Source organism: Castanea sativa, chromosome 10 (assembly GCF_040712315.1).
Source record: "Castanea sativa cultivar Marrone di Chiusa Pesio chromosome 10, ASM4071231v1".
NCBI lineage: Eukaryota > Viridiplantae > Streptophyta > Magnoliopsida > Fagales > Fagaceae > Castanea > Castanea sativa.
The window spans coordinates 34,067,116-34,088,796 of NC_134022.1; the positions used below are offsets into that span (position 1 = coordinate 34,067,116).

Sequence of the window (21,681 nt, forward strand, 5' to 3'; positions counted from 1 at the left end):
TTTAATAAAGTGGATTGATATTTCTTCTCAAAAAAAAAAAAAAAAATTTGATGCTTAAAGTTCCCTATATTATAAATGAGTTTCAATTTGTACCGAATATTATTCCAACATTTTTATAAATTTGTAAATGTATAATACTTTCAAGTTTCGATATATTTAAAATTATTTGGGTTTTACTAACGTGTACTTTTAGGCATACATTAGTAAATTATTTAAAGAAACTTTTTATGAAAAAATGAAAACAAATTAATAACCTTTTAATAATTTTTCAATTTTTCATAAAATGTTTCAAAAAATAATTAATTAATTTTAGAGATACATTAATTAGACTCCATCTTAAATTACCTTCCCTAAAACGGTATCTATCTGGCCCATCCGACATAAAGTTCTGCACATTTCCTCACTTTTGGCACCATATCCATATATAGCCATTGCCGTTTCTTCTTGCCCTCCATTCAATCTCAGGCTTATGATCTATATGCCATTTGTGGCAGTAACAAACTGTTTTAGACCAAATTCAATTTAATATCTATATTTCATGGCCTCCTGTGTCTCAATAACCCAAATAATTTTTCTGATCGTCTTGTTCACGTCTTTGTTCCTTTACAGCTTCGCCAAACCAATCCAAACACAGCAATCACTGCTCTTCCAATACCACAATGGCCATCTTCTAACTGGGAATATCTCCATTGATATCATATGGTATGGCAAATTCGCATCCTACCAGCGAGCTATCATCACAGATTTCATTCTCTCTCTCTCTTCTTCACCACCCACAAAAGCCCAACCAAACGTTGCCACGTGGTGGAACATCACCGAGAAATACTACAACCTCGTTGATCCCAAGATTTCCAAAATCGTACCCTCGTTAGGGAACCAGATCATGGATCCGAACTGCTCAATCGGCAAACACCTGAACATTAACCAAATTGAACGGTTGGCTTCAAAAGGTAGCCAGAAACACGCCATTAACGTGGTTCTAACATCAACTGACGTGGCAGTACAAGGTTTCTGCTCCAAATGTGGGACCCATGGGTATTTGGAGAGTGAACTTGTTAATAAGCGAAAGCACCGCTATAAATTTGCTTACATTTGGGTTGGCAATGCAGAGACTCAATGCCCAAGCAATTGTTCGTGGCCATTTAACCTAACCATTTACGGACCCAAGAGCCCACCATTGGTTGCACCCAACAACGACGTGGGTGTGGATGGCATGGTCATGAACTTGGCTAGTCTGTTGGTTGGGACGGCTACGAACCCATTTGGAAATGGTTACTACCAGGGTCCGAAGGAAGAGCCACTAGAGGCTGTATCAGCTTGTCCTGGTATGTATGGTACGGGGACTTCTTTTGGCTTTCCTGGGAAACTCTTGGTGGATGTCAAGACCGGTGCTAGCTATAACGCAAATGGTGTTAATGGAAGGAAATACTTGCTTCCCCCACTCTATGATCCATCTACCAAAACATGTTAATTCAATTGTAATTTGATGGAATGTTATGTGCCCATATGTTAATGTACACTAGAATAGAATCAATAGATAGTTTAATTATTTGATGGGTTAATTATAATTTACCTACTTGTGGTTTGATTAAAATTTAAATTACTTATTCATGGTTTGAAATTTGACACTTTACCCACACGATAATATCTTAGTTAAGGCTCTGTTATTCACTTCTACTAAAAATTGGGATAAGTATGTATTTTTGCTCTTTTTTATGTTTTTCTCCTCTCAAAACATAAAATAAAATAAAATAAAATAAAAAGTGAGGGTTTTGTAAAAATTATAAATAAAACAAATGTTCTAATATGATCCTGATGAACATATGTGTAATAACCTTTATCCTACAATAAAATTCTCATTAAAATTGAATAGGAGAGATGATTTTGGAAATTTAACTTAAAGTGATTAATTTTTATTTTGCTAGAGCTAGCATGGTTTTACTTTAGCTGTGGACAGGACAATACTAAATACTAGGGCTGTCCAAACCCATCCGAAGACCTGACCCACCCGAAGAAATTGACTGGATCTGATTTGACATCGGCCGACCTGACTACTCTGACGGTTGGCGGCGAGTCTTCTCCACTAGACATTGACTCCAGTGAGCCGGTTTCGATTTTCGTACGCCAAAATTCAAGAAACCCGAACTAATTGTCGAAAAACCCAAATTCCGGCAAAAAAAACAATGAAAAACCTAGATTCTGGTGAAGAAAACCCAAATTCCAGCGAAAAATTTCTAGATCTTAGTGAAAAGACCCAGATTCAAGTGATATTTCACGTAGATGTGGTGAGATTTTGACCATATCTAGCGAAATCTCTTTGATTCCGGATTTGGGTTTTTTTTGCAGTTTCCTCACCATTTTCTCAGATTTATAACACCAACTGACCTGTCTGCCACTCATTGAAGGTCTAATTAGCCTGACCCATTGTAAACACAAAATTTCTCAATTGAAGAAAATCAAACAAATTGAAAAATGTGTTCCACAAATATATTTTTGTATCAATCAAGTAGTGAGTACAATCTCTGTTTTGACTCTTTTTACAAAAAGTACTCCTCTGATTCTATTTTATTTGAACTTGACTTGAACAAGAAATCTTATTGACTTTAATTGGAAGATGGATTGATCGGTCTTCATAATAAATTTCTAGCTTTGAACTTATTAGAGATTTATTGTTCTTCAAATTCTTCAAGCCTTTTGAATATTTTTCAAATTCTTCAAAGATTCTTGAGACAAAATTTCTCCAATGCTTGGACCTCTTGAAAACTTGGTGTCAAAAATGAGAGGGATGTTCTCTATTTATAGTAATCTTAGAGGATAAACTCCACTTCGAATTGATATACTTGAAGTATGTAGTAGACTTTTGATTGTCCCAAATTCTTCTTATAGATAATTATCTTTATTTATTTATTTTGATAAAGATAATAATCAACAAAGATAAATAATTATCTCCATTTATTCTAATAAAGATAATTATCTATCAATTTTGAATAGAAAATTTATCTATATTTTATTTATTTATTTTAATAAAGATAATTGATGGAAAACTAAAAATCTAACCAACTCCAACTCGTCCATAGGAGACGTTCAAAGCAGAACAGGCATTCCACATAGAAGGTCGTCCATGTATGGACGGCCATAAGGTCATCCATAGACGACCATCCATGAGAAGGTCATTCTTGGAGGGACGATCAACGGGAAGCGCTTGTCAAGAATGTTCCTGGACAACCCCCTAACACTTGGGGAATTCTCAAGTGTTGATTAGCCTACCAGAACTGGCAATGGAACCACATACCATTATTCCAAGGCATGGGTAAGATCCAGGTTTATCGCTAGAACTAATTAAATATTTAACTTCCAATAACGGTTATATGAAAATATATATAACCTCCATGGCGGTTAAGGAAATTATCCCTGAACCCTCTAACCTCCTCAAATATAAAGGAAGTTACAAACCTAATAACCGTTTCCAAGGTACATTATATAAGTGCCCATTTAGATTAGACAAAGGTACGTTTTTACATTTCCTAAAAAGTTGGAACTTCAGAATTCAAGAAAGAAACTAATTTTGCCATCGAAGGGTTCTTGGCTGGTTAACCCTAGTCACCTTTGATCGTTTGTTCTTTTGTTTCAGGCCTTCAAGACAGTCGCTAGTCTTTTGAACCCCAAAACATCCAGTGTACTGATTTTCTTTGCATCATCAATAATTATCCCTAAATTTTGAATAATAAATTTATCTTTATCTTGTGGGTCAAATGACATGTGGCAAATTTCAATATGTCAATGTAATATCAATTTGGATGACACATGTCATCATTTGACTTAATTAATTTGGAATTTGCCACTAAATTTTATGTGACATTTTATAATTGGCTTAAAATTTTGCCTCCTACACCAGTCTAATTCGACGATCGACAGTGGGTGAGATTTTCTGCCACCTAATTTCGTCGAGTCAGTTTTGAGTTGGGCACAAACTGGACCCAAACCAAACTGTGGATAGCCCTACTAAATACCAATCTACCAACCTACTTATTAACAGTTAAGTCAACACCACTAAAATGCCGACCTACTTCTTATTGTTGACTTCAAATGTGATGTTTCTAATCTCAATTACAACACAGGTGAGTAAAGAGATTCGATTTTACTTTGCATATGATATAAATAGTTTTTTTTATATATAAAAAAACTCGTTTGTTTTTCTTTTCTTTTCTTTTCTTTCTTGAGTGAATGTAGTTTTGCTGCGACCACTACTAACAACAATGAATTCAGTAGAATCAGAGATCTCCTTGATACAAAACAAAAGGAATATAATATAATTTATAATTATAACCTTGCAACAAAAAATAAATAACCTTTGTTAAAGGGAGAGGGGGCGTAGCATAGGAACTAGTCAACAGGACGGATGTGCGTTTGGTAAATGACGGCTCCTAAACAGATTTGCACTTTTATGTGTGTGTGTTTAATGTTTTAAGAGGAGAGAGACATAAGAGAGAGAAAAATACACATTTAATTCTATTTTTAATAGAGGAGAGTAATGTAACCCTAATTGAGTTAATTTTAAGTGGGTAAAGTGTCAAATTTCAAATTACAAGTAGGCAACTTAAATTTTAACCAAATCGCAGGTAGGTAAGTTGTAATTAGCTCTCATTTGATTTATTCATTTGTTCATTTGTATAATAACTTTTACGCTTCAAAGGGTTTCATTTTTTACAAATTTTTATACAATGAACAAAGAATTTGATGTCTAGAGTTCCCTATATTTTAAATGAGTTTCAATTTGTAGTAAATATTATTCCATCACTTTAATAAATTTGTAAGTGTGTAATACTTCCAAGTTTCGATATGTTTAAAACTATTTGAGTTTTACTAATGTGTGCTCTTAGGACATATATTAATAAACTCTTTAAAAAATTTTATAAAAAAAAAAAAAAAAAGTTACCAACTTTTTGACCCTTTTTTCAATTTTGCATAAAATATTTCTAAAAACAAATTATTAATACGTTAACAAGTTCCAAACTATTTTATCTCCATCTTAACTTACCTTCCCTTAAATGGTATCTATCTGGCCCATCCCACAGAAAGTTCTAAACATATTTCCTCCCCACTTTTAGCACCATATCCCAATTGTAGCCATTACCTTTTCTTCTTGCCCTCCATTCAATCTCAGGTCTATGATCCATTTGCCTTTTGTGGTAGTAACAAACTGTTTTAGACCAAATTCCGTATAACATCTATGTTTCATGGCCTCTTGTGTCTCAATAACCCAAATAATTTTTCTGATCGTCTTGTTCCTTTTCAGCTTCGCCAAACCAATCCAAACACAGCCATCACTGCTCTTCCGATACCACAATGGCCATCTTCTAACTGGGAATGTCTCCATTGCCATCATATGGTACGGCAAATTCAAATCCTACCAACGAGCTATCATCACAGATTTCGTTATCTCTCTCACTTCTTCTACACCCACACACTACAAAAAAATCGTTCTGTCCCAGCGTTTTTTTCCCGGCGCTTTTAAAAAACGCCGTAATAGATAAGTCTGTACCAGCGCTTTTTAAAAGCGCTGGTATAGGAAACCCTATTACGGCAGCTCAAAACCGGCGCTTTATAAATCGCTGCAATAGGAAACCTATAGCGGCGGTTTTTAAAAACGCTGGTATAGGATGCCCTATTGCAGTGTTTTATAACCGCCGCTATAGGTTAGGGTAATCTTTTTTTTTAATTAATTTAATATTTGAAATTATCCTATCCCGGCGCTTGAAAAGCGCTAGAATAGGGTAACCCTATTCCAGCGTTTCAAAAAGCGCTGGGATAGGGTCACCCTATAAGGAAATGGAAAAAGGCCTATCCCAACGCTTTTTGAAGCGCTGGAATAGGGTCACCCTATTCCAGCGCTTCAAAAAGCGCTGGGATAGGGTCCCTCCACAAGGGAATGGAGAGAGGCCTATCCCAGCGCTTTTTGAAGCACTGGGATAAGGTCACTCCATAAAGGAATGGAGATAGGCCTATCCCAGCGCTTTTTGAAGCGCTAGGATAAGGTCACTCCATAAAGGAATGGAGATAGGCCTATCCCAGCGCTTTTTGAAGCGCTGGAATAGGATGACCCTATTCCAGCACATCAAAAAGCGCTGGAATAGGGTCAAAAAACGCTGCAATAGGTCCTTCGTACCACTGAAAAAATTTCAGACTTCCCTTTTATTTTTTTTAGCTTGGCACCACTTTGGCCTCTCATTTTTGGTCTCCCACTTCTTTCCTTCAAACATTTCCCTCTAACCCACCCTTTTCTTCCTCATTTTCATGTTGGTCTCTCTCTCTCTCTCTCTTGTTTTTCTTGTGCTGCAGCCTCTCCCTTCCTCTCACCCAAATCTTACTCCCTCTTCATCTCTCATAAATAGCCACCGTTAGATCATCCCTCTAGCCTCCATATACTCCTTCATTTGTGCCTTTTCCCAACAAGATTTTAAGGTAAAAATCTAAGCTTTTTGCTCAATTTCTTTTATGAAATCCTTTGGGTTTTGCTATTTAATGATTATTATAGTAAATACTTGATGGGTTTTAGTGAATAATGTTAGATTAGAGGGTTAAGATGATTTGGGTACCAATGGCTTTGTTAAAATCCGAAAATTTCATATCATTTGAAGAGTTTTTGCTTTGATAAAAGGTTTTGGTTGATTAGTTTCCTAATGGGTATTTGAAGGTTGGTTTGCTAGATCAACTATATGGGTCTTGTTGTTGCATATGTTGATATGAGTTGATTTTTGGAATTTATTCTTTGCATTTTAAATGACTTTGGCAAATATGGGTATGAGTGAAGTGATGATTTTTTATGGGGTTTCCATCTTTGTCAATGGTTTCACAATTCCTTCCAGTCAGGGTCAATCACTTTTTATAATAATTTTCTGTTGAACTATGCTTGGTTGCTGAGAAATTAAACAAGAATAGTAAAAAAGAGATATGAAAGTTGGACATTTAGACCTTATACTAAATTTTTCTAGTTCTTGGTCTGAACTCTGAACCTTTTGAATTATTTAAAAAACAGGACAATGACTTTAAAAATTCTTCTTGGGTTTGATTGGGGATTAGTTTGTCTATATTTTTTGGGGATTGGATAAGACTTTCATATGGTTGAATCAAGAGACATGGATTTGAATGTGGGATAAGAATGTGTATGTTCATGCTCAAACTATATACCTTTTTATCTTGTTTAAGTCTAAGCTTTCGTAAAATTTATAGCTATATTACACCTCCAACTGAAATGGAGGCCTTCCTTAAAGTATTATATGAGAATTCAAAGCCATAGTGGTTGTATTTTTATTTTTATTTTTCTACCAGGAGGGTTTCTGAGAATTTTGTGATTATGTGTAGTTGTAAGTTGTAATTGATTAGATGTGCTCAGTTGTAAATTTTATAATGCACATTGTGATATATATGGTTGCTAATTTCCAATTATTTGGTTTACAGCCTCAAAACTAAAGAAACTTTGTCGTGAAAATGGTCTGGATAGGTGGCCATATAGGAAGGTAGACTTCTAAGGTACCCTAATTTGTGCTCATGTTTTGAATTTCTTGGCTATACTAAAAATAGCTCTTTCATTCATTTTCTCTGTGTTTTATCATTTGTACATATTTGTATCTCCTTTTTGCAAGTGGTGAGATTCATTTGTGAATCACATAGCAGTAGTGCAGGTTGTGTATATTTTATCTCATCAGTGATTGCTATTTGTACTTGTGTGTGTGTGTGTGTGCATGCGCGCGCGCGTGTATGTGAGGTGAATTACTAATGCATTAGCTTCACAAGCTCTGCAATTTACCAATTCTGATATTGTATGTCCCTAAATTATTACCCCAAGACCAACTGGTTGGCATGTCCGTAATTTCTAAGTTTAGAGATGAATGTTGGTTTGCTTAAAATAAAATAATTTTGTAGATGGTTAATGAGATGAAGAAACATGTAGAAACATTGACTGACACTTCTTTTGTTTTTATATTTAAAAGTAGTAAATGAAAGCAAGAAATGTCAGTTCAAAACTTCAAATGCTTATCTATGAAGTAGCTAAGTTTATCACATGTACTGTTATTGTCTAAGATGTTTACAATTATTGTAAAATAAATCAATTCTTTTAACTTATCAAAAAAAAGAAAGAAAGGAAATTACATCTTTTTCTATTACCCTTTCATTTTCATCCCCAATATGATTGTAAACCCTGTGTTTGAAATCAAATTGGACTAGACGGTTAAATCTAATATGGTTCATCCTTAGCAATAGTAATATACTAATATGCATCTTAGAACAATTTCAAACGTAACAAGTTACACTATGAGTGGTATAATTGTTATGCATGTCTTGGACTGATATCTGGTTGGCATGTCCCCAGGGGCATCGAATTCTGTTTGTATGATAATCTTCCTTTTTCTGCATTTTAATAAAACTTTTCCTTATATAAAAAAAACAAAAAATTGTTGTCCTTCAGAGTTGTGTTTGTTTAAAATCTCTAGCTACTCCTTTCCCATATGAATTTAAGCTTAGTAAACTTATGTTCTGTATGCACACATAGGGAGGAATGTACACCTAGGCAGTTGCTTAATTTACATTTTCTAGTATTGGATTGTTTTAAAGTACAAGCCAATATCAGTTCATGTAATTTTGACCACCATCAGAAAATAGATGATTAATTGTTAAGAGAGAATGTAGAAGCTTTCATTTCTCAGCACCTTCCCTTTATCTCGAGGAAAAAAAAAATCATAGATAGCATGACTTCACTTTTGTACACATATAAACCTTATCCCACATGGTACAAGTGTCAAGTGCAGCATTTAATCATTTTGATAGTGGATGGTATCAATTTCTAGGAAGATTTATTTTAACTGGGCAATATTTTATATTCTGGGTGATTTTTCTCATGATCCCTAATAAAATTTCCTTATGACTGGTAAGGCATGAGACAACTTTGGGGAGCACAGATGAGAGAAAAATAGTGGAATAATGGCTTTTGAGGGAGGTAGATTAGATGAAAGGGGGTTTTTTTTTTTTATGCTATAGGCTTATGGCAGCACATATGATGTTGATTAAGTGGTTTGGGATTATAAGTTTGGCTGATTATTTTCTTTGTAAGTTATTATGTTCTGCTGCAGGCTTTGTTCATGTACTAGTTTATCTGTATGTATGCATGTCAGCATGTGTGATTTCTTTTGGTTTGTATATCTTTGCATACCTCTCCTTATTTTAATTTATAGTTTGTTCTCTCGGTGTGCTCAGTTTAGTAGTGTCTTCTCCTTTACATGATTTTGGACATGAAGTCACCTAATTTTCGTCTTTAAGTTATCTTAATAGTCTATAATTTAGACTTAGATTTTGCTGGATTAACAGCTTGCTTTAAGTTTGACTTCCTATTTCCGCGAGCAAACTAGTGAATTGCGAAAGGGTGAGTAAAGTTTGCTTCATAATACCCTACTAGTCTATAATTATATGTTCAAAATTCTGTTGTGGTGGATTGTTGGTTTGGAACAAGCGGGTGGCTTGCATGGTGATATAAGGTGGTCTACTTTTCATTATTGAGAGTGTTGATTGTCTTGTGAATGTTGTGATATTATTGTTCAACTATGTGTGAATTTATTTTATCAACTACTAGTAAATTCAAATATTCTACTGTGGTGAGTTGTTGATTTGGAGAAAGCGGGTGGCTTGCATGGAGATATAAGGCCAATTAATGCAGATTTGACCTGACAGTAACCAATGTATGTGTTGTGAATATTGTAAAGTGGGTATGCCATCATTCTGCTTTGTCCTGATTTAATCTAGTAGCGGTTTTCTTTAATAAATTACGCGACCTTAAGATTATCCTAGTTAGACATTTCACATTAAAATATAGATATAATGCTAGTCTAGTTGTAAACTTAGCCCCCAAACAAAAAGGCCTCCATATTTCTTACTGTCTTTGCCTAATCAACTTAATCACTTCTACTCTCTTTCAATGGGACAATTAACTTTTAACACAGTTTTTAAGTACTTTATTTCCTAATTGCACATGCAAATGGCAGTCACAAGTAGGCTTAAAATAAATAGAAGAGGGGAAAATTTGCAAACCAAATCTTGGAAGAGACTGTCAAATGATTTTAATGTCATTATTTTATTAAGACATGTTTACTATTTACAAGTGATTATAAAATGGGATACAGATGAATCTCCCATAGTTGATAGTTGATAGTTGATAGTTGATAGTTCCAATATTCTCAAATGTACTTAGAGAAAGGCATCAACAACTTACCTAACTTGAGTTGTTCACATATTTCTTTCCATTTTATTATTTGTCATTTGTTCTTCTTGTTATTTTCTCTTTTGGGCTGTTTAGAATTCTGATTGAAAGTGGGATTTTTCTGCATGAAGATCCCTATAGATTCTCTTGGTAAGATTTATAAGGGAAGTCAGTAAAAAAAAAAAGAAAAAAGAAAAAAGGATCTTATTCACTGCCCTTTCCTTCTTTCGAAAAGTTAGGCTTACTAGGGGACCATAATAAGTAAAATACTTATACATGAAGGCCCATCAACTTAGGAGATCTCTAAAAGACAAAAAGTCAGCCTGTCTTATTCTCTGCCTCTTAAGGCTTTGTATACTACTTGTGTGTTCCTGTGGGTATTCTAGTTCTCCATAAAATCTAATATTAATGAGATCATTTCAAACATATTGAGGTAAGTCACTAAGAATTTGCATATAGAATAAACAACCAAGAAAAAGAAAAATAGAGAGAACTAGGAATAATAAATACACCCACTTAAAACTATTGTCCTTGAACTTACTTTCCTTTCCCATGTTGTAGGTATCCTTGCAGAATCTGTGCTACTATCAAAAGATTGATGACATATTTTTTATCCTCCTCACTGTGCCACTGCCGACGAAGCCTAGGCCTCCTAACAGTAAGTTTTAAAAAAATTTTGGTTTAGGGTTTCGATTTTGGGTTCAATTGGATTTTGTTTTTAGGGTTTTGCTTCATGGGGTTTTTATATTTTGTTTTTTTCTTTTAGCAACAAAAGGGCCTCTCTCTCAATCTCACTCGGACCTCTCTTCATTACCATTTGATTTTGTTTAAGGTATCGATTCTTGACTTTTTGTTGCTTTTAGCTCAACTTGTAGCTTTTAGTTGCTTTTACCCTTTTTTTTAAGGGTGATGTGTAATGGCAGTTAGAGGATTGAACCACATGTATCCAAGGTACTAGTTTTCATACCATAGATAAGTAATGTGTAATTGTCTCACATTACAAGTGGACAAAGTATAATTATCTCTAAAATGTTTATTAGTTTTGATCATCCCCAAGTATGATTCATCACTTTTGAACCTTTGATATATAATAAACTACACCTACCATTGTTGATGTTTAATCACCAAAGATTTCATTTTTATGTAATGGTCACCTATCATAGTAGTGAGTAATGGTTAGTTTGCTTTTGCAGGAGTGGTAGCTTGTTTGAAGTTTACCTTATTCTTTCCGTGGTCAAACACTAGGATTGCTAAAAGGTGAGTAAGATTTGCTTCTTAATTCCCTTAAATTGTTAAATAATGTGTCTACATTACTGTCGTGGTGGGTTATTGTTTTGGAGCAAGCGGGTGGCTTGCATGGAGAGAAAAGGTGGAGTATTTTCTATTAGGAGTGTTGTTTGTTTTGTGACTTACATTTTTGAAACTCAATGTGCAATGGTGAAATCGTAGTGTAGGTGCGCCTCATAACATTCTAGACATTTGGGATGTATTACTTTATGTATAATATTTTAGACATTTGGGATGTAATTATTGATATGGTGTAATTAAATATATTTAGTTTCTTGGTTTAATGTGGTATTGTATTTTCTATTGGAAAATATGAATTGTGGCTCATTACAGCTGCTATAAAATAGGTATTGAAAAATATGTATTTTAAGTACACTACAGGTGCTAAATTTTTTTTTTTTTTAAAAATGACCTATACCAGCGCTTTTGAAAGCGCTGGCATAGGTCCTTTTAAATTTTAGTCATTCAAGACCTATCCCAGCGCTTTTGGGAACGCTGGAATAGGCACAGCCTATCCCAGCGCTTTGAAAAGCGCTGGTATAGGTCTTTTAAATTATATTCATTCATGGCCTATACCAGCGCTTTTGAAAGCGCTGGCATAGGTAGTACCTATTCTAGCGCTCCCAAAAGCGCTGGTATAGGTCTTGAATGCATATAATTTAAAAGGCCTATACCAGCGTTCTCAAAGGCGCTGGGATAGGGCGTATGCCTTTCCTAGCGCTTTTGAAAAACGCTGGTATAGGTCTAGCGACCCTATACCGACTATCACTGCACGGCGGTTTGAAGCGCTGGGAAAAAAAACGCCGGGATAGGAATTTTGACCCTATCCCAGCGCTTTTTAGGGCTATCCCAGCGGTTTTGAAAACGCTGGGATAACCCCATTTTTTTGTAGTGACAATAGCCCAACCCAACGTTGCCACGTGGTGGAACATCACCGAGAAATACTACAACCTCGTTGAGCCCAACATGTCCAAACTTGTACCCTCGTTGGGGAACCAGATCATGGATCTGAACTACTCAATCGGCAAACGGCTGAACATTAACCAAATCGAACGGTTGGCTTCTAAAGGTAGCCAGAAACACGCCATTAACGTGGTTCTAACATCGGCTGACGTGGCAGTACAAGATTTTTGCTCCAAATGTGGGACCATGGGTATTAGGAGAGTGAAGTCGTTAATAATCAAAAGCACCGCTACAAATTTGCTTACATATGGGTTGGCAATGCAGAGACTCAGTGCCCAGCAATTGTTCGTGGCCATTTGACCTAACCATTTACGAACCCAAGAGCCTACCATTGGAATTGGTTGCACCCAACAACGACATGGGTATGGATGGCATGGTCATGAACTTGGCTAGTCTATTGGCTGGGACGGCTACGAACCCATTTGGAAATGGTTACTACCAGGGTCCGAAGGAAGAGCCGCTAGAGGCTGTATCGGCTTGTCCTGGTATGTATGGTATGAGGGCTTTTCCTGGCTTTCCTGGGAAACTCTTGGTGGATGTCAAGACCGGTGCTTGCTATAACGCAAATGGTGTTAATGGAAGGAAATACTTGCTTCCCCCACTCTACGATCCATATACCAAAACATGTTAATTCGATTGTAATTTGAGGGAATGTTTTGTGCCCATATGTTGATGTACAGTAGAATAGGGTCAATAGATAGTTTAATTATTTGATTTATTCATTCGTTCGTCTGTATAATAGTAACTTTTATGTTTCAAAAGGGTCTTTTTTTATTATTATTTTTTAACAAATTTTTATACTTCCCATAAAAAATTTATCATTTTTTTTTAAAATTTTAAATTGTCCATTATTAAATGGCCTAAGAACATCCATTAATCAAACCCCATTTTTTTGGAATAAATTTGAAAGAGTTTAAAAAGCAACATAATCTTTTTTTTTTTTTTTTGAGAATGTTAACATAATCATTTTTAAATCTTCCATACTTATGCAAGAATTATGATCCATAAAAATAACAATAAAAAATAAACTGCAAAGTTAACGAATTATAGTTTTGAAAAAAAAAAAAAAAAGAGGAAGGAATTTAATCAGTGTTGCATTCCATTTGTTTTGAAGTAAAATATTATCAAAATTTAAATATTTTATATTTAAAATATTTTTAGTAAAATATTTTCAGGTGTTTAGTATAACAAGTAATTTTTTTTAAACAAACCACATAACCAATGGCTCATCACTGAAGCAGCTGGTGTTGGAGGCCCGGTGATTAGACCGTTGGAACCTGTAGTCAGAGTTGTGGCTCTAGTGACCGAATTGTCGATGATCACTGTTGGAGCAGTATCTTCAATATCTATACAACCAATACCCGACAAAATGACATCTTTAGTAAGCAGACCTCCAACATTGGTTGCGTTGCGACGGTGTCTCTGACCACACAACCGTCGACAGCGGTTACCTGAGTGGAGTCTCCAACCACCAGACTACTGGTACCGGTCACTAGAGCAGAATTTCCAACCACCGGACGTTGGGCATCGGTTGCCAAAGTGATGTCTCCAGCCAATGTTACAATGACTTTGGGACCAAATGGGGAAGGGTAGCCACTATTTGGTTTTGGAAAATGTTTTACCAAATTTTTAAAGATAAATTAAACATTTTATAATTTTTTATAAAGGATTTTACAATCAAAGAAAAATAAGTTTGACTATATTTTACATAAAAAAAAACATGAAAATAGGAAAACATTTTACTTTAAAAACAAATCAAAGGGTTAAATACATACAACCATCTACTTTTAATTTGCATTGATTCTTTTTGTTCTAACCATGTTAGATCATTGTCCTCGGGAGTGAGTGAGGGGGTGGCATATAGCATATATACCATCCACACAAACAAGATTCTTAAAAAAATAACCAACAACAACAACAAATCACCACAAAAATAGGGCTGACTCTTAAGCTAGGCCATAGACAACTTAATGGAAAAGAGCCCAAAATTTTAGATTAATACTTCATCCATCCCAATTTGTTGATTATATTTAGAAAACTCAACCTTTTAAGAGAATATATCTTCTTCTTTTTTAAAGAAAAAGAAAAAAAAAATCATTACTCATGATCAATTTTTTGCAAAAACTTTAGACTTTAATTTTTGTAAGTTTTTCACATGCATTGAAGATTGTCAACTTTAGCCATCCAATCTCCCAAATGACCTCTCTCTCTCTCTCTCTCTCTCTCTCTCTCCCCCCCCCCCCCCTTAAATCAAAAATTGAGAAGAGTGGATTAATTTTGCATCTCACAAAACAATAAGAGTGGACATTGATGATGAAAAATCCACCAGTTGTCACGTGGCCCTCACTTGACTCGAAACAACACTTGCACAACAAAAGACAAGACCAAACAAAGGGCACCGATGTGGTGTCGGCCAAAAACCCTCCGAAAGTCAAGTTAGAGCTTCTTTTCTTATTCACAACCCTAAAGTGGTAGAGCTGGAGTGAATTATGCATACCGTGGTTTATGAGGGTTTTGGGATATATATAGTAGTGTGGAGCCGAAATAAGCGCCTTGGTGAGGAAGTACTTTCCTTCTAGGAGAGTAATTTGTGAATTTTACGTATCTCGTAGAGCCCTTTTCCTTATAGGAATCTTCTCGACTAGGGTCAAACGTGTAGCGGAAGAACTTTCCTTATACGTGCATTTGTGGAGGACAAGATAGGTTATGGATGAAGGTTTGCTTGTCCTCTTCAGCTTTTCCTTCCATCAGCCTTTCCTTCCTAAGGTCGCCAGCTTACACATCTGTCTCCGGAAAGGTCATCAGCTTAAAACCTTCAGCTTTGACTCCGTCAGCTTTCTTCCTTCAGCCTTGATCTCATTAGTTTTCTCCCTTCAGCCCAACGCCGTCAGATATGAGGCAGAGCCGCGGATGTCGAAGGGAGATGGTTCAGTGACTAGAGCTGATGGGTTTGTTACCCCTGTCAGCCTTCTTAAGGTGTTAGTAACTTGTAAAATCACCCTTATCAGCTGCCCCCTACTCCATGACCTTGTCAGCTATAGCTGACGGGTTATGGAGTTGACGTTATTGGGAAACCACTCATGCGTGGTAATTCGAGCCATCTTCATTAAATGGTGGGACACATGGCTTGGACTGATTGGCTCCGTGCCTGGACGAGTGTGTCGTTTAGTCTTCCGTGCCCTCTTTCGCCTATATATATATATATATATATATATATATATATATATATATATATATATATATATATATTTCATTTTCCCTCTTATTTCCAAATTTTCACACCTTGCTGATTTCGAGAGAGAGAACGTCACCGCTGATCTTTTGACTCCATCAACCAAATTGCCGTCAACTTCTTGGGACCGTCCTTTTACTCGTAAGTTCCCTTCCTTTATTTTACCTTCTTTTATTTTTCTAGTAGTGCCTTTTAGTGAGGTCGTCGGCCTAGGTTCTTAGAATAAACCCGTCGTTTGTAGGTAGTCAGATGTCTAGGGAGGCGACGAGTGATCAATCGTCGATCCGCGACGGAGCGGGTTATGACGAGGTCTTCCAATCAAGCCGTGAGCCTGAGGAGGGCCTATACTGGTCGTCAGAAAGGGAAATGTCAACCCATTCTTCTGACGAGGAAGTAGGGAGTTCTAGAGAAAGTGAGGTGAGCAAGGACGGTGGAGAGGAGAGGGTAGGTGATAGAGACCAGAGGATCAATGAAGAAGAAAAAGGAAGTACCAGTGACGGGGGCGGGAGTGACGGTGACGAGGAAACCTTAGAGAGTACCTCGGGAGCTTCTGGTGATGATCGTCCTTTCATCCTACCCCCAGAATGGTCCATCAACAAATTCCTTCTGACGATGTTGGAAAATATTTTCAAAAATTTGTGGTCCCGTTATCCAATACCAGACGATATCCCAATTCGCCTCCCCGAGGAGGGTGAGAGATGTTATTCGGGACGAACCGCGGATGTTGGCATGTATGATGCCATGCTCGCTGCCGGATTAAGATTACCATTGACGGCGTTACATCGTCAGCTGGCTAACTTTTTGGGGATATCCGTCAGCCAGATTGCCCCTAACGCCTGGCGAACATTCATTGGTGCCGAGATCCTGTGGGGTCGTCTGAGTGGTGGGAACCGTTAGTTAACTCTAGACGAGTTCTTTTGGTGCTACCGCCCTCAGCATATCTCCTCGTCAAAAGGGGTGTATCATTTCGCAATAAGGGAGAAAGAGTTAAAGTTGGTATTGAACATGCCTGATTCCAATAGAACTAGGTATGCCATTAGGAGGAGTGGGAGTCAATGCCTCATGGCTTTTTTGACAACACTTGGGCATACGTCAGGAACTCAGGTTGATCTCGTCTGCTTTTTTACTTCGTCTGTCTGTTTGGTCCTTAACCCCGTCTCCTTTTCTTTTCAGCTAACACCCGTCCACGCATTACCGCAGAACAAGAGGATTTCATCCTTCGGGTGACGGCTATCCCCTTGGACGAGCGGAAGTGTCGGGACCTAATCACGCTAGATACTTTACATTTGTATTGTGGTGGTCCCGAGCCGATGAAGGAGGCTTGCAAACTAAATGCTTACTCTCGTCAGCGTGAGTATCTCCCAATTTCTTTCGTCTGCATCTTGACGCTGTTTCTTTTCTAACCCTCTCTATCTTTTGCAGAAATGGAGTCAGTCAGGCAAAGAATACGGCCTGCCGCTGCTGCCAAGAAGAGAGAACAGGAGAAGGCTAGGGGGGAGTCGACACCGTTTTCTGCCCTGAAGTCCGTCGAGAAGGCAAGAGCCAAGAGGAAAATTGACGGCAAGGATGACCGTTCCAGGAAGAAGGTTGCCATGACTCCTGGAGATAAATCTTCCAAGAGGTCGTCACCTCCCAAGTCCGTCCATGGGGCAGGCAAAGGGCCGATGACGTCGTCAGGCCCCGTCAGCCAGGGATCCGTCCGCTGCCTTTTAACCCACAAAGATTATGCCGTGGAGGTGACGGAGTCCATTTTAAAGGATGAAGAGATGGACCCTTGTGCTGAGCAGGCAACGAATGAGATAGGGGCATCAGGCCTGTTTGATCTTACTCGGGTATGCCTCTCTTTATTTTAGTGCCCGACCAATTTTAATGTTCTAACGTTGTTTTTTCTTTGGCCATACAGGCTATGGTTCGTATGAAGGCTTTGTCAGAGAGGTGCTCTGCCAAGGAGGGGGTGATTTCCCGTCTGCATGAGCATATCAAGTACTTAGCTGACGGACAAGCGCAATACAAGAATGCGAACTGTGTCCTAGGTACGGAGCTGAAGGATTTAAAGGAGAAGTTGGCGGAGGAAAGTCGCCAGCGGAAGCTGGAAGAATAAGCCAAGATGACGGTAGAAAAGGAGCTGAAGTCCATCCTAGTTCAGGTGGAAATGGCTAGGAGCGATGCTATGACGGAGTTTAAGGACTCGTCATCCTTCATAGATGCTTGTGCCGCCTACTATGGTGACGGGTTTGAGGACTGCTTGAAACAAGTAAAATCCGTTTATTTTGACTTGGATTTATCCAAGGTTTCCATGGATGAGTCTATCCCGTCAACTCCTGTAGGCGACACCGTCAATGAGGAAGGTGACGATGCTAACCAGAGGAATGACAGCATTGTTCTTACTCAGCCAGCCGTGGAAAAGCCCATCACTTCGACTTCGTCAGCAAATCCTAATGGCGATGATCTAAATGCCGTCGGCCCTTCTATTCCTGGCGCCCAGCCTTTTATTGCCAAAGGTGACGGAAGGTCTTAAGATCCCCCCGCTTCATGAAATTCAGCACTTCTCTTTTTTTTCTTTTTTTGTAAAATGTAAACGAATTTTAATGTTTGACGCCCGTTGCTCTGGGCTTTTGTAAAGACATTATTTATATTAATCTCAATATGTTGTTTTATATTTGAGGCATATTTCTCTCTTCTATCTAAGTTAAAAAACCACTTGCTTGTGATGAGCCCGTCAGGCTATAGGTGACGATGTTGTTTTTCTGTTGTTTATCAAAGTAATAACGGCGTCAGCCCTCTTTTAGCTGAGACTTCAAGCTATTTTTATTAATCCATCAGCCTTTTGGGCGACGGCGTCGGATCAAAACTTAGCTATATGCCCGTCAGCTTTTAACGGCGTCAACTTTCTCAGCCGATAATATACTTTAGGTTGTTCGGTATCCATCGGATTTAGGGACAATGGTGTCAGCTTTCTTTTGGCTAACCATTCATAAACTCATTTGTTTTGTAGGTTTTATAACGGTCGGCCACTTAGTGGCCGTTATACTAAACCCGTCCACTTTAAGGACTTGAAAAGGCCGTCTACTTTGTGGACTTACTCATAAGATCGTCAACTTTGTGGGCTTATCCATAAGGTCGTCCACTTTTTAGACTCAATGGTAGATTCGTCCACTTTTGTGGCCATAGTCATAAGATCGTCCACTTTGTGGACTTAACCGTAAGGTCGTCCAATTTGTGGACTCAATAGTGGATTCGTCCACTTTGTGGTCTTAGTCATAAGATCGTCCACTTTGTGGACTTAACCATAAGGTCGTCCAATTTGTGGACTCAATAGTAGATTTGTCCACTTTGTGGCCTTAACCATAAGATCGTCCACTTTGTGGACTTAGTAGTATGTTCGTCCACTTTATGGACTTAATCATAAGACCGTCCACTTTGTGGACTTAATGGTAGATTCGTCCATTCTATGGGTTCAACCATAAGGTTGTCCACTTTGTGGGACAATGCTATCTCCTTGAAGACTAGCTAACATAACAAATTTATCAATCGTTTCTGAATAAACTCCTCTTATTATGATGAATGTATAAGTAGAATAATTGTTCCAAAAAGAATAAACCTTCAGCCCCTTGGGCTTAAAATGTATTGTAGGCAAAAAATAAAATAAGATAAATGATTAAAGGAAATATATTGGATAAACTGGAGACGAGGAGTGGTGTTTTTCGTGCTATCCTCTACTGGTATACTTCCTGAGGTGCTCGGCATTCCATGGGTGGTGTAGCTTCTGCCCGTCAAGTGTCTCTAAGTGGTAGGTTCCCTTCCTTAGCCATGACGTTATCTTATAGGGTCCTTCCTAGTTTGGGCCAAGCTTTCCTTGTGCGAGATCTTTGGCGGCGCCCATCACTTTCCTTAAGACGAGGTCTCCAACTTTGAAGTCTCGGTGTTTGACTCGGGAGTTGTAGTGTTTGGCCATGAGGTCCTGATATCGTGCGAGTCTCTGTTCAGCTATTGCTCTGACCTCTTCAACCGGATCAAGCTGTAGACGTATGGCCTCGTCATTCCTCCCTTCGCTGTGATTGTCCACCCTGTAACTCGTGAGCCTAATCTCAGCTGGGATGACTATATCGCTTCCGTATGTTAGTTGAAACGGAGTTTCTCCTGTGGGTGTTCTGGCCGTCGTCCTGTACGCCCATAGGACGCTTGGAAACTTTTCTAGCCATATGCCCTTTGCCCCCTCGAGCAGAGTCTTGATGATTCGAAGCAAGGATTGGTTCGTGACCTCAACCTGTCCGTTGGCTTGAGGATGAGCTGGTGAGGAGTAATGGTTCCGGATCCCTAACCGCGAACAAAAGTCTCTAAAGGCGTCATTATCAAACTGCTTACCATTGTCCGAGACTAAGACCCTGGGGATTCCGTATCTACAAATTATGTTTTTCCAAACAAAGCTTCGCACGTTCCTCTCGGTGATGGTGGCCAACGCCTCGGCTTCCACCCATTTGGTGAAATAGTCTATACCGACTATTAGGAACTTCAGCTGCCTCATTGCGGTAGGGAAAGGGCCCATAATGTCTAGTCCCCATTGGGCGAACGGTCATGGAGCTGTGATTGGAGTTAGCTCTTCTGTTGGTTGCCTAATTATGTTGCTGAACCTTTGACATTTTTCGCAAGCCTTCACATATGTCTCAACGTCCTTCTGCATGGACGGCCAGTAGTATCCTTCCCAGATCAGCTTATGTACTAATGATCGCGACCCTGAGTGGTTGCCACAGATCCCTTCGTGTACTTCCTTCATGACATAATCCGCTTCTTTGGGACTTAAGAATCTTAAGTATGGTCAGGAGAATCCCCTCTTGTACAGGACGTTCTTTATCAAGACAAAACGCGCCAATTGGACCTTCAGCTTCCTCGTCGCCTCCTTCTCCCTGGGCAACGTGCCGTCTTTTAAGTAAGAAATTAAAGGGGTGGTCCAATTGTTTTCGGAACCTATCTCCTATATGTTAACGACATCTATCAATGGTGAGGGTTGAATAAAAGAAAGTACCTTGTTGAGGGCGATCATATACTCTGTTGACGCGGTTTTGGCAAGACGGTCGGCTTGCTCGTTTTCTCCTCTTAGGACTTGGACTATCTTGGCCTGCAGCTCATCCACTCTCCTCTTCGCTTGCTCCCAATACTTTTTCATCTTTTCGCCCTTACACTTAAATTTTCCATTCACTTGGTTTTCCCCTCTTGGGACTTGGACTATCTTGGCCCTTACAACCATGTTTACGGCCCCTACAGCCTTGGCGAGGTCTAAACCCGCTATCAAGGCTTCGTACTCGGCTTCATTATTAGTCGTAGGGAAATCGAGACGGATCATACATTCGATCTCATCGCCTTCTAGAGATTTGAGTACAATTCTTGCTCCACCAGCCTTCTTGTTGGACGACCCATCTGTGAACATGCTCCATTGGGGATTTTCTGCCCCCTCGCCTTCTGCGCTGGCGAATTCTGCAATGAAGTTGGCGATCGCTTGTCCCTTGATGGCGGTGCGAGGACAATACTGTATGTCAAACTCGCTCAACTCTATTGACCATAATGCCATTCGCCCGGCAACTTCAGGACTGCCCATTGCTCGCCGTAAAGGTTTGTCAGTTAGGACGACTATTGTATGGGCTTGGAAGTATGGCTTAAGTTTACGAGCCGCCGTAACTAGAGCGAAGACGAGTTTTTCCATAGGGGGATATCTTTCTTCTGCACCATGCAGCGCCTTGCTGGCGTAGTACACGGGCCTTTGGACCCTGTCGTCTTCTCTAACTAAGGCCGCACTGATGGCAGCCGGGGAGACGGCCAGATAGAGAAAGACTTTTTCTCCTGGTTGTGAGGGACTTAGTAACGGTGGTGAAGAGAGGTAGGCCTTCAAGTATTCGAATGCTTGTTGACATTCGGTCGTCCATTCAAAAGATTTCTTCAGTGTGCGGAAGAATGG

The 21,681-nt window shown here is 38.6% G+C and overlaps 1 protein-coding gene and 1 pseudogene across 1 annotated transcript; both read left to right on the top strand.

The window, feature by feature from the left end:
- Positions 1 to 538: 538 nt before the first annotated feature.
- Positions 539 to 1,471, top strand: LOC142611732 (protein PHOSPHATE-INDUCED 1-like). The gene has a single exon (XM_075783849.1). It carries the CDS (start codon positions 539 to 541, stop codon positions 1,469 to 1,471), a length of 933 nt encoding a protein of 310 aa, XP_075639964.1.
- Positions 1,472 to 5,237: 3,766 nt separating this feature from the next.
- LOC142611645 (protein PHOSPHATE-INDUCED 1-like) lies at positions 5,238 to 13,130 on the top strand (annotated as a pseudogene).
- The last annotated feature ends 8,551 nt before the right edge of the window (positions 13,131 to 21,681 follow it).